Here is a 13984-nt window from a genome sequence, read left to right on the forward strand (position 1 = left end):
CTTTTATTGTTCTTTAATGTTTCATAAAGTGGTGTTCTTAATATATTGCTCCTGGACCTCGGTATAACGAAGAAGGAGGGTCATATAACTCTTAAGATACAGGTTCTTTTTCACTTTTGAGGTAATTCACTGTATGCTCTTTACTCACAATTTTAATATATTCCATCAGGGGCTTTCCATTTGTTACTTGTTGTACCTGGTTGTTCCAAATAGAATTTTAGGTCACTTATGGATTGGTAAGGGTTAGCTCCAGAACTTTTATACCAGCACAAATCAACATGGTTATCCTACAATTAGTTTCTTTTTGTCATTCTCTAATATCCAGCAGGAGTTTTTGGTGGCCAGGTTTTAGTATTGTTATCTGATACAAACTGTTTTAATTATTTGATGATTCAAAATTTATCTTCCAGGTCATTTTAATGTCTTGGAAGTTTGAGTAAGATTTCATTTTAAAAATTGGTCTGGAGCTAGACTCTCACTTTCCCACAGCTATTTTTTAGCTATTTTAAGTCTTTCACAAATTTAACATTTAAATAATTTTAGTTCTGTAACTACTTCTTGCATTTAACTTACAAAAATATTTTAGTTAAGGTTGGCCAATCTCAGTTGCTATACTGCTGTTTCAACTGTTCACACTACTTATTCATTTTGTCTAATTCTTTCCCTGAGATTTTTTTATACTTTTATAAAATTACAGTGATTGTAACAGGCAGCATTAACATATGGATGTGCCACAAACACAGATTTTATCTTGTTTTTGTATTTGTCACATTTGTTTGCATTTGTCACATGGATCAGAATTATTGTGATTTTGTTTTTGCATAGTTTGTTTGCTCATTGTTTGCTTTTGTACTGCTTGTTTTAATATCGCTTGTTTCTTTCTTATTCTTTTCATTCTGTCCCATCCTGCTTTATGGTTTTGGCCAGTTGCCAAGGGTATCTTAATGAACACAGTGAAAATAATCCTCAGGAGTTTTCACTCTCTACCTTCCTCAAGGCCCCTTGGGCTGCAGCCAAGGGCCGAGGTGCCGCTCTTCTTGGTAGCAAAGTTTATACCCTGGGGTCTGGTCACTGACACGTTTGGTCTCACTGCTACCCTTGCTTGGCCTCATAAGGTTCCTATGAGCCACTTCAACTCTGCTTATTTCAAGGATGGCACAGATTTCACAGCACTGTCTTACCTCTCTCTCTCTCTCTTAGTCAGTTATATTTTTTTTCTTTTAATTTAAACTACTGAAGCTTCAGAGATGTGCCAACTACAATAAAAGTTACTTTTTCCACAACTTCAGTTAGCAATTTATTAATAAAACTTTAATTAACAGGGGGTTCTTTTAGCACATTTTTTGCTGTTAAATAAATAAAACATTTAGTCAAAACCATTTATATTTACTATACAAAATATTGAAAAACAAACATATTTTAAAAATACGAAAATTTAAGGTTCTGTGAAAAAAACCTGTGCTACATGTTTTTAACACTTATAATGCACATAACACAACTGTAACACACCATTTAGATACTATATATTCATAAAATGTGTTTGTGCTTCACAGACTCTAAGCAAGGCAGAATTTGTCTTTTGAATGTCTAAATATAATAAACCAAACCAAATTAATGCCAGGTTGTAACAAATGGTCAGTTGTGTTATATGTTAGAGTTCACTTGGCACAGCCAGCACTTCACCCTTTTCAGTTAAATGGGATTTAGGTAGTGCTGCTGTTTCTATTTCCAGCAAAATATCTTTAGATGAAGGAACAGTTTTACCTTTTTTTTTTTTTTTTTTTTTTCTGCTACTTATTAGTTTGTAAAGGATACAACAGATAACTCTTGCTTTCTTGTGTTTTAGTAATAATTTTATCTTTCCCCCCACCCCGGGGAAGCTGCAGGGTAGCATAGTCGCTCTCTTCTTGATAAAAAGGTTCTTTTGAATTTACATACTGATTTAAAGCTTAACAAATCCAATCTTTAAACAATCCAAACTTTGGCCAATTCAAATTATATTTTCAGATCATTTTCTTTGTCTATTTAAACATACAATAATTAATCATTTTCTGCTTGTTTTTCCTCTCCGGGATTCCCTTGTATCCCAAAATCATAACATCATCCTCAGTGGACTGTCCTGAGGAATGCTCCCCTCCTGAGAAACCCCCTCACGGTTCTCAGATATTGCGGGCTCCTGCGAATTCCCCTTATAATTCGCAGCCCCTGGGTTCAAGGACTTACTGTCCCTTGAACCCATCTCTGGCAGCAACCAAGCAAGAAATCTCCGGTACCAGGAGAATCTTGATCCCCCTCACTCACTCCGTGCTTCAACTTCCCCCCTCCCTCAATATTACTCTGTTGCTCTATCCCGTCTTTTGCCAACTACTCGCTTCCTGTCTAATTTCCTCTCTTTCTCAATTTCTTTTACCCCTCTTTGACTGCTCATTTCTGGCTACTTCTCTTCCCAATCCCTCTTGGCTACGTACTAAAGTTCCCAACTATTTTCTCTTTTTAAAGGAAGTTGAACCTGACTCGATCACTCTCCTCCTGAGTCACTTCACTCAGCGATCAGATCACTCCCTTCTCCCCGAGGACTTTCCCGTGGGTTTTAAGATTGGGACTCTCCCTCCCGTCCCTGCCGGGGATTTTCACTCGTTCTTCTCTTTCCCTTCCCTCCTTTCCCGGCCGGTCTCCTCGCGGAGAGCCGAAAACGCGGTACGGCCGGAGGTCTGCACTCCCTTTGTGGGTCCGGGCTGCCCAGCCCCGTCTCAGCCACTGCACACACACACACAGGCACACAGCTCCCCCCTGCCCAGCCCCGTGGGACTCACACACTCCGTTTGCCCAGCGCTTCTTGTGCACAAGACGTTTTACAGGCACCTTTATCTCTGGCCGGCACTCTACGGGAGCTCTTCTGCACGCTTCCTACAGCCAGCTTCTTCTGCTTATGCTTTATCCTAAGTGGAACTTCTATTTCCAAGGGAGCACGATCTAACCTTGGCACCACCTTGAAAAATTGGTGGGGAGCTCCTTCCCATCATTAGCCGTTCCTCCCCTAGATCGGAGTTCCTGGGTTTTGGCACCAAATTGTTATAAATGACTTTCAAATTTCCAAACAATCAATCTAATTAATTGATAATATACTTTAATAAATTGGATACAAAATAATAAAAGAATACAATTTAGTAAAAGAATACAATTTAGTAAGAAAGATACAATTATATATATATATATATATATATATATATATATATATATATATACATATATATGTGTGAATACAATTGGCCAGTGGTTACAAATGGTTAAGGCATAAGCAAAACTGACCGGGGTACGGGGGGGGGCTTCTCACTCCACCTCACGTACAGAACAAAGCACTTCAAGCTAAACTTATATACTGTGTGCTTACACATATTCATTAATGTTTCTCGTATGTTTCCTCCTATTTCCGATTTTTTTGACTTTACGTCACTTTCCTTCAAGGCACATGCATCATTTGTTGTTAGGGGGTCTTCAGTCTTCTTTTGGGGGTCTTTTGGTGAAGGCTTCTCCTCTTCCTCATTGTCCTTTGGATTACCTTACAGGTTTGTGTGTGCGTACTAAGCGTTGTGTTATGTTACTCTACTAATTAGTCTGATATTTACTGATTTTTAGGCCCAATGCTTAAAGTGGTTTTAATTTTGTCCATCTCAAGGCCGTTTTGGTCATGAGACATCACTTATCTTCTAAACTACATCCTGTACCTAAATTTTAACATGTAACATCTGCAAAGGGGTACATCTGCCTTATAACACTGATTCCATTGGTTGCTTCTAATAATAACATTCCGAATAGTTACAATTTAGTCAGCATGAATCAATTCCATTTATTACACAACCTCCCGGGCCCGCAGCGAGCCCCGAGCCCCGCAGAACCGAGCGCGGCTCCCACCTGCGATGGCCGGGGCCGCCTCCGAGCTCCGCCGCCGCCTCACCGGGCTCCGGCCGCTGCTGCCGCCGCTGCCGGGCCCGCACAGACGCTCCGGCAATGGCGGCTCTCCTGCCCCACGGCCGCCCTGGGGGCGCCAGCGGGGCCGGGCTTGTCCCCGCTCTGCCCAATCAGCGCGCGCCAGAGCCACGAGTGACGGCAGAAGCAGCCAATGGCAGCCAGCGGCGGGCTCTGCACACGGCACGGCCTCGCCTGCCTTGGGCTGAGCTCCGCCATTTCTCGTTAGCCTGGGCTGAGGAGCGGCCCCGGCGCTGGGCCCGGCCCGGGCAGGAGGCCAAGGAAGCGCCGCTGCGCTGAAGCGCCGGGAGCTCGGGGTGCCCGGGAGCTGAGGGCGCTGCGAGCTGGGGGTGAGTCCGGGATGGAGCAGGGCTATGCCGGAGCGAGGCCAAAACTCTGTGACTCTCCTTCCTGTCCCGGGCGGGGAGCAGAACACACAAGGAAAGGCTCGGGGGTCTGGATGAGGGTGGGGACAGTTCAGTCCTTGGTCACGGGCACAGCACACCTGACTTGGGGAAATTAATTGAATTTATTATCCAACATGTCAGAACAAGAAAACGAGAAGCAAAGTAATTCCTCCGGAAATCCATCTTCCCCCCAGCTGTCCCTCCTTCCCGGGCTTAACTTTGTGCCCCTCTCCGTCCCCCTCCCCGCCCAGAGGCACAGGGATGGGGGTCACAGTCAGGTGATGTCAGTGCCTCCCCCTGAGGGACAGGAATCCTTGTCCTGCTGCAGCCTGGGGTCCCTGCCAGGGGCCAGAGTCCCTCAGGAGCAGGCTGCTCCAGCGGGGATCGCCAGGGGGATCCCCGAGTCCGGCCAGGAGCCACTTCCATGGCTCTGCAGGGGCTTCCCCCGGGCTCGGGGCCTCTCTCAGGCACCCCCTGCTCCGGCCCGGCCTCATTGCCCCCCTCACCCCCCCATGCAGCGAGTGCCCGGGCAGGGAGATGGACGATTTTCACGGGGCTGAATCTTGGAGTTTCTGAGCTTTATTGGGCTGAATGTTGGTGTTTTGTTTTTTTGTGGGGGCAGAATCTTTCTATTTTGGGGTGATATCAGATTTCTGGTGTTTTGGAAGTTTTTGATCTGTCTTTGTTAGCGTTCAGGAACACACAGAATCACAGACTGAATATATGCAGGTGCTTTATTGAAGCGTGGGTGAACTAGGGGTATCAGCAACTCAAATCTAGTTCCGTTGTCTTTGTCCAAAGTGCACATATTTCTATAATTTTAGCTGTAGCAATAATCACTGTAACAACCTTATCAATATTGCTTCATTAATATTGGTTGATTAACTTTATCTATATTGCTTCATGAGAGTTAGCTCATCCTTGCACGAACATGTCCGAATCTTATCTCTGGGTGGGTATCTTGGAGACCCCAAGTACCAGTTCCCATTACCGTAAACATTGCAGCTTGCTAGACCATCCCTAATACCAAGCATTCTTGTGGCCTACCTCTACAAGATTTTAAGAAACATTTTCAGAAACATTTAACCCCATAGTAACATATTTCATCTCTTTGAAAGTATTTCACTTTACTATAATAAGTGTAATGCTTTCACTATATACAGTCCTTTTTCTGAGTTTATACTTGATGTTCATCTTCGAATCCACAGTTGTCGTAAGCGTTGTTACACTCTGGAGGACTTGGAGATGACAAATGTGGATGTGGATCTCTGTCCCGTGTCAGTGCCTTTATTATCTTCTGGTTCCAGGATACTCTTTTCTTTATCTCTCCTTTCAGAACTGCACAGATTAACCAGATTGCTAAGAACACAATTAGTAGGATTATCAGTCTCTCAAAAATAGATTTGATCCAAGAGCTCACATTCCATCCTTACGCCTCAAAACTTTTATCTACCCAACTTGTGGTGAGATCTTCCTGCTCTTTCTGTGCTTCATGTTCTGTTTGTTTTAATTGATTAATGTCATGTTCTACATTTGCAGTTCCATTTGGGATGTGGATGCAGCAGTGATCAATTTGTCCTTTTAGGTACCTGCATACTCCGTGTTCTTTCAACAATAACATATCTAAAGCCAATCTGTTTTGCAGGGTCATTTTAGTTGTGGCTTGTAATTGTACATTTAGCTCTCTAAATTCCTCTTTGGTAACTCTTGCCAATCTCTTTCTACCTGACCTGTAAGTTTGTACAACATCTTTCTATTGTTATAATTTGCTATTGGACCAAACAAGGATTCCAGAGCCCACTTAAATTTTACACTACTGGAGGGTTGCTGCCATCTTTCTTTATCTTCAATTTTGTTTTCCTGAACTTCTTGTCTCGTCATTATTTGCAGAAGTTCATGCTCTCCCTTGAATGGGGACCTTTTCCAAATTGGGCATAAGGTGGGGAGGCCTAAAGTAATCTCTTTTACTTTTTCACCTACAGGCAGATGTGTTGTCCAGGTGCCATTGCTTGCTGCCTATCCAAATTGGCCTGGACTCTGAATTGTACTTGTGCTCCATATTACCTTTTGGATCACTTGTCCTGTCTTGTCATTTATTTCCCCTTGTTTATGTTTGATTCCTCTGCAGGCACATCCAATTTGCAGAGCTACCACTAGCAGTGGCATTTGTTTTATTTCTTCATCATCAGAAGTACAGTCATAAGCTTTGTTCCATACCCACCAATTCACTTTGTCTGCCTCCATTCTACTACTGGTTGCATTGTTCCATACCCCTGGATCTGTTTCATTTTCAGAGCCTTCCCACTTAATGCACCAAGGGCTATCTGCCATAGATTGGAATTTCTGAAGCACACTCATTGACCATGCACTGTCCCAAGCTTCAGCCCGATCTTTTCCTTCCTGTCCTTCACACTTCCACTTCGATACTGGAATCTTGTCTTCAATGACCTTGGCTATCTTTTCATAACACCATCCATAATTCCCTGATCTCCCATCCCAGCCTAGTTTTGGTTCATACTTTCCTCCATTTTCATGACAATCCCATGTAGATGAATACTTTGGCTTCTCAGCATTTTCAAACGCTGTCTTATTTGGGTACTTGTAATCTATTTGCAATACACAGCTCACATTTTCATTTTTATTCTTTTGTATTTCAGGAAATTTTGATGTTATAATTCCCCAATTTATTTGGTCTCCTGCTGCCTTTGGTATTGGCAGACAGGCAGTTATTTTGCTGGTGTTTTGCACGTTGGCCAAATCTTTAATTAATGCAATCATCCCATTTTCTGCCTGAATAGTATTAGAGACTTTTAGCACTTGTGTTTCTGGCTGCACCCCCACATCCCTCTTCATTCTAAAATGAAGAGTTGTCAGCTGATCCTTTTGTATTTCACATCCCAAGGTAACATTGATTCCAGCTGATGGCCCTAAAGGCCATAAAATAATCCCCATTACAGTCACCAGCAACCTAGACATTTGAAACAATCAAACCCGCTTTATCTGCAGCTTTGTTGGCCCTACAGTTTGTGCAGTCCACAGTGCAGGGGAAACCTTCTTCACTCTGGTGTAATGTATGCAGGGATCCAGTCCAGCTCCTTTGACTGCTGTCAAGGTAGTTAACAGTACCTGATAGGGTCCATTCCACCTTTCTTTTAATGGTTCTTCCTTCCAGCTTCTAATGTACACTTCATCTCCCGGGGGGAAGTCATCCCAAGGAAAACTCACAGCTCATGCATGTTCTGGGGTTCTGGAATAGCACAAATAGCTTGAATACGATTAGTACCCAGCTTACATTGCCCTTGTGAGATTTCACATCCCAGGTAAATCACAGTCTGCCAGGCAGTTTGTGCCTTTTCTTTAGACACCTTATATCCTCCCATTCCCAGCTGATTTAAAATTTCAATTGTTACCTTTATGCAGGTTATTTTCTCTTCTGTAGCTGTCAGTATATCATCAACATACTGTAACAGCAGGTATTGTTCTCATGGTACTTGCCCATTCTCGTTCCAGATCTCCAGCTCCTTCACCAGCTGGCTTCCAAATAGTGTTGGACTGTTCTTGTATCCTTGTGGGAGTCGTGTCCAGGTGAGCTGGGTTTTCCTTCCATTGTCTGGATTTTCCCAGTCAAAGGCAAACAGTTTCCTACTTTCTTTGTCAAGGGATATGCAGAAAAAGGCATCCTTTAAATCACTTACAGTAAACCATTTCTATTTCCCTTTCACAGATGTCAACAATGTGTAAGGATTAGCTACCACTGGGTAAATATCTTTAGTTATTCCATTTATTGCTCTCAAATCCTGTACTAGTCTGTACTCACCGTTTGGTTTCTTCACTGGAAATATTGGTGTATTCAATTCTGATTCACATTCTTCTAAAATTTGGTACTTCAAAAACTTTTCAATAATCTTTACTATTCCTTGCCGTGCTTCTGGCTTTATGGGATACTGTTTAACCTGGACAGCTTTTGCTCCTTCTTTTCGTTCTACATGTACTGGTTGTGCCAGCTTAGATTTTCCTGGTATGTCTGTTTCCCATACAGAGGGAATTGCTGCATCCTCTACTTCCCGAGGGATAGTAGGGACTGGTTTTTCTTTTATCATTAAGATTTGTCCTGTCTTTGATTCAGGTATTTTCATTAAAAGCTCCCTGTTTTTAAAAGGTATCACTGCATCAAATTTTGCTAATAAATCTCATCCTCAAAGTGGAATTGGACACTCAGGCATATCTAAAAATTCATGTGTTAACACTTTGTTTCCAAAACACAAATCCAGGGGTTGCAGGAATGGTCAATTCTCCTCCTTCCCTGTGGCTCCAACAGTTGTTGCTGTTTTGTCTCCAGTTTGCCCTTTTAGATCATTTAGCACAGAATATGTAGCCCCCGTATCCACCAGAAATTTTACTTCTTTATCTCCCAACTGTATAGTTACTAAAGGTTCTTGTATTGGTTTTTGTTCCGATTCTAGTCAGCTGCTGTACTCCCCCAGCACCATTAATTTGGAAGCATCTTGATTCTGATTGAACTGATTGCCCTGGTTAGACCAATTTGGGCATTCATTTTTTCAGTGCCCCTCTTGTCTACAATAATCACATTGATTTAACCCCAATCTTGGCAAAACCCATCCCCCTCGTTCTATGCCAAGTCCGCCCCTCCCCAGCCCATGACCACCTCTGCCTCGTCCTCTGAAACCTGGATTCTCTCTTCCTTGGATCACTGCCAAAAGATTTTGCTGCTGCTTTTTACTAGCTTCCTTTTCCCTGTTATTGTATACTTTCCAAGCCACTTCAAGTAATTGATTCAAATTCCTTGAATCTTCTCCTTCTGACTTCTGCAATTTTCTCCTAATATCATCCTGCGACTGCCCAAGAAAAATGAACGCAAGCTGAACATTCGCTTGTTCTGTTTCTAGTTGAAGATCTGTATACTTTCTTGCTGCCTCTTTAAGCCTTTCCAAAAATGCAGCAGGGGATTCTTTCTTTTCCTGTCTTATCTCATACAATTTAGACCAATTCATAACCTTAGGTACAGCATTCCAAACCCCTGTCTGGAGCCACTCTTGATACCTCTTCAGCCTCCACATGTCCCCAAAGGCATTGGGATCCCACCCTGGATCCTCGGTTGGAAAGTTCTCATCTAAAGTCGCCATCACCACCCCAGTTCTGAGATCTTCTCTCACCTTTTCCTTGGCTGCTCTAAGCACCATCTCTTTCTCAGTAGAGTCCATTAAATTCTCCGCTATTACTTGTATATCATCCCAATCTGGATCTGAGTTTTCATAATCATTTTTACCACCCCTGCTACTTTATCAGGATTTTCTCTCTAAGTTCCAGCTGATTGTTTCCAAATTATCAAGTCTGTGGGTGAAAAAGGAACTTCCACAAACACCAGCCCTTCTACTCCTACTCCTTGTCTCAAGGGGGCAATCACAGTCTGCCTTTGTCTGCCCAAATCTTTTCCCATTCTACCCAGAACCGGAGCAAGCTGTGACCGAGTCCGATGGGATACCGGTGTCGCTGATTTATTATCATCACCCCCGCTACTGCTATCTTCCTCCCCAGCATTTTTCACATTTCCTTGTATCAAGGTTAGATTTTGATCATCTCTTGGAGAAGAAGGATCAGGTGAAGGCAGTAGAGGAGGATAAAGAGGGCAAGGTGAAGTGGGATTAGGTGAGATAGGGTTAGGTGAAATAGGATTGGGTGAAGTGGAGGTAGACAAAACAAAATCGGGTTCTTTTGGTTCTGCTGAAACCACTTGTAAATCAACATCCATCTCTTTCCCCTGAAGCAAACTTTCTTTTAATGCCAGGTGCTCTAAACAACTTTTTCCTTTTACACAAAGCTCACATTTATCACTCACACGTGCCTTAAGTGCCATCAGTCCACACTCAGCCTGCCATTCTGGCTTGTCTCACAAATAGAAAAAGAAATTAACATATGGAAATTCATCCGACTTTCCCTCTGGCTTACAGAACAACATCAACTGTAAAATGGTGTTGTACTGCAAAGATCCATTTCTCGGCCACTTTTCCCCACAGTCCAGGTCATATCCTGGCCACCATGTATTACAATAATCAATCAACTTTACGTAAATCTTGCCCAAAGTTACCCTGTTTCCAATGTGCTAATAAGCACCCCAAAGGAGAAGTACATGGTGTAGGGGCATTGCCACCTCAAATCCCTTTAAGCTTCTCCATGTTACAGTTACAGTGCACCACACACCACTGCTGCCCAACCTGCAACGCTTTTGCACTTGTCTGACAGACGGCGCCTGGGCAATACCAGGAATTCCTCCAGCCCAACCGTGCAAAGCTTTGGCTGTGTCTTCTCGGCAGGCACCAGAGCAGAGCGAAAAGCTCCTTACCTCTCTCAGAGGGACGTTGTGAGCGGCGGAGACGGTCGCGGCCGGATGGGCTCCCCGAGAATCCCTCGGTGCCGGCTGGAGTGTGATCGGGTCGTGAGCTCACTCAGCAGCACTCACAGGGTCTCATCTGGGTCACCAAAATGTCAGTGTTCAGGAACACACATAATCACAGACTGATTACGTGCAGGTGCTTTACTGAAGTGTGCAGGAACTAGGGGCATCAGCAACCCAAATCTAGCTCCATCGTCTTTGTCCAAAGTGCACGTATTTCTACAATTTCAGCTGTAGCAGTAATCACTGTAACAACCTTATCAATATTGCTTCATTAATTTTGCTTCATTAACTTTATCTATATTGCTTCATGAGAGTTAGCTCATCCTTGTACAAATATGTACGAATCTTATCTCTGGGTGGGTATCTTGGAGACCCCAAGTACCAGTTCCCGTTACCGTAAACATTTCAGCTTGCTAGACCATCCCTGATACCAAACATTCTTGTGGCCTACCTCTACATGATTTTAAGAAACATTTTCATAAACATTTAACTCCATAGTAACATCTTGATGTTTGGAGGATGTTTGGGCTGAATCTTGGTGTTTTAGAGATTCTTACAGACTCAAGATGCCCAGTGACTTTCTGAGATGAACTTGGGCAAGGAGGAATCCTCACCCCAAGGCGCTCTCCTCTTGTTTTTTCCCCAAGCCAGGATTTTCATTCCCACATCGTTGCCAGATGGAAGAGGAGGAAAAGCCCCAGAGATCCCACACGAGGAGGGTCTGCAAACCCAGTCCAGGGAGCTGCAAGGAGGAAAGATCCCACCAGTGCCAGGAGGGCGGCCGGAGATCCAGGCGGAGCTCAGTGCAGGGGGAGAAGTCCCACAAGTGTTTGGAATGTGGGAAGGGCTTCAGAAAGAGCTCCCACCTGATCCGACACCAGGTGATCCACACTGGGGAAATGCCCTACGAGTGTGGGGAATGTGGGAAGAGCTTCAGCCACAGCTACAGCCTCATGCGGCACCAAATGATCCACACTGGGGAAAACCCCTACGAGTGTGGGGAATGTGGGGATAGGTTCAGCTGCAGCTCCAACCTAAGGACACACCAGAGCATCCACACTGGGGAAAAGCCCTACGAGTGTGGGGAATGTGGGAAGAGGTTCAGGTACAGCTCCAACCTGAGGAATCACCAGAGGAGCCACACAGGGGAATGGCCCTACACCTGCTTGAAATGTGGGAAGAGCTTTGGATGGAGCTGTGAGCTGAGAAAACACCAGCTCATCCACACTGGGGAGAGGCCCTACGAGTGTCCCGAGTGTGGGAAGAGGTTTCAGCGCAGCTCCACTCTCATCAGACATGAGCGGATTCACACAGACGAGAGGCCCTTCCGCTGCCCTGACTGCGGGAAGAGCTTCAACCGCAACTCCACTTTTGTCAGGCACCGGCGCATCCACAGTGGGGAGAGGCCCTACGAGTGTCCTGAGTGTGGGAAGAGCTTCTCACAGAGATCTAACTTGACCCAACACCAACAGAGGCACCAGTAAGGGAAGCCCTGCGAGTGCCCCGAGTGTGGGAAGAGCTTCGTGCGCTGCTCCAGCTCCATCCCCCATGGGAGGATCGGCGTTGGATGATCCCCAGTGACCCCCGTTGGGCAGAGCCCTGGTGATCCGTGGTCCTGGTGATCCGTGTTGGGAAGACACCTGGCTGGGAGGCTCCACATCTTCACGGCTCCCTGTGGGCACCTGGATGAACACCGGGGCAGGAACATCCATCGAGACACAGACCAATAGTGGGAATTCCTTTGGGAGAGCAGATTTGTTGACTTTCAATCCCAGAAAACTGTTAAAGCTAATGGAACTCACGAGCCCTATTTGTTACACATCAACACCTCTCCTTCCTTTTCTGGAATTTGACACAAACTTATAGTCAATAAGTTCTGCAAGTGCTCTTGCTGCGTGAGGCCACATTGTGTCTTTCATTTAGCAATTAATGAAGCAAACACAAATTACCTACTGAGACCCTTCTGCTCCCTCCCAAATCACTACTCAAGAACAAGCCTCAGGCACATGCCCATAGTCCCTCTCTGCCAGCAGCTCTGAGCTGCATTGCACAGTGCTTGCTGTGCCCCAGAGAGCACAAAGCAGGCTGGCCTGGTGCCCCTGAATATTTCTGCAAAACCCTCTGCATTTCACACCTTTGCTCTGGCTCAGTGCAGAGCTCCAGGATTGCAGGCGCTTGGTCCCAGAGCTGTGTGAGGCACTGGCTCGTGCAGATGTGCCCTGACTTGCTGTCACTGCCTCACGCTGGGCTCGGTTCCCCTGGCAGAAATGCCGTGCCTGAAGGACACTGCCCTGTGCTGGAGCCTGCGGAGCAGCCCGGCTCCCTCCCCCTGTGCCCAGAGTGCTGCACACACTGCTGACCATTGCCAGGAGTTCCAGGGCAGGCGGCAGAAGAGCAGGAATGGTCAGGCAGGGCACCAGCCCTGGGCTGCTCTTTGCCTTTCTCTCCTCCTGTGCAGACTCCAGACAGCCCATGGCACCAGTGTGTGCTGTGCCCAGCACGGCGCCGCTTCCCCTCAGGAGCAGCCAGCTGCCAGCTTGGCTCTGAGAGCGGAGGATTTGCCTGGTGCCAGCAAGAGGCAGCCAGGGCCAGGCTGCTGCCTCTTGCAGCTCCAAGGGCCTCCTTCCAGCCTGCCTCTGCCGAGGCTCAGGCTTCTCCGGGCTCTGCCAGGGCTCTGCTGGGGCTCCAGCCTGGCCAAGGCCGGGCCCGCTCTCACCTCACAGTCGCTGACAGCTCTGCACCACAGGAGACCTTGCACAGCACCCTCACTGCTCTTTCTGCTTTCTCTCTTCAGCCAGACTCTCCTCCAGCCAAAGAGATTGCACTTAGGGATACAAATCCAAGTGGCAGGAACCCAAATGTTCTCGAGTCACATCTGCACAGCCTGCATCTGCACAGGATGTTTGCGTTGCACCGCTCCTCCTTTGGTTTTTCCTGCAAATACCATTGCTGTTTCTGCCTCAAATAAAAATGCCACAGCTGGGCAAAACTTGGCCAGTTGGCCATATTCCAAAGGCAGTGTGGTCTGGAGAGGATGAATGAAGAGGAGCCTTCCCCCCTTACAAACAGTACCAAAGAAGCCATCAATGTCACTTTCCACCTCTAAGAAAAAACTGACAATTCAGGAGGAAATGTTGAGCTTTCTCACAGGGTCAGAAGGAGAGAAAAGTTCCAAAGGAGTTGAGGTATCAGTAAC

General features: G+C 45.6%; 1 protein-coding gene across 1 annotated transcript; it reads left to right on the plus strand.

Annotated features, from left to right (window-relative positions):
• Positions 1-4227: 4227 nt before the first annotated feature.
• Positions 4228-12704, plus strand: LOC131588594 (zinc finger protein 239-like). The gene is made up of 2 exons (XM_058857545.1): positions 4228-4316; positions 11440-12704. Exon 2 carries the CDS (start codon positions 11466-11468, stop codon positions 12270-12272), a length of 807 nt encoding a protein of 268 aa, XP_058713528.1. The 5' UTR covers positions 4228-4316; positions 11440-11465; the 3' UTR covers positions 12273-12704.
• The last annotated feature ends 1280 nt before the right edge of the window (positions 12705-13984 follow it).

This window comes from Poecile atricapillus, chromosome 26, assembly GCF_030490865.1.
Source record: "Poecile atricapillus isolate bPoeAtr1 chromosome 26, bPoeAtr1.hap1, whole genome shotgun sequence".
NCBI classification, from domain to species: Eukaryota; Metazoa; Chordata; class Aves; order Passeriformes; family Paridae; genus Poecile; species Poecile atricapillus.

Coding starts and splice junctions, on each gene's coding strand:
- LOC131588594 (XM_058857545.1), top strand. CDS start 11,466: ATGGAAGAGGAGGAAAAGCCCCAGAGATCCCACACGAGGAGGGTCTGC.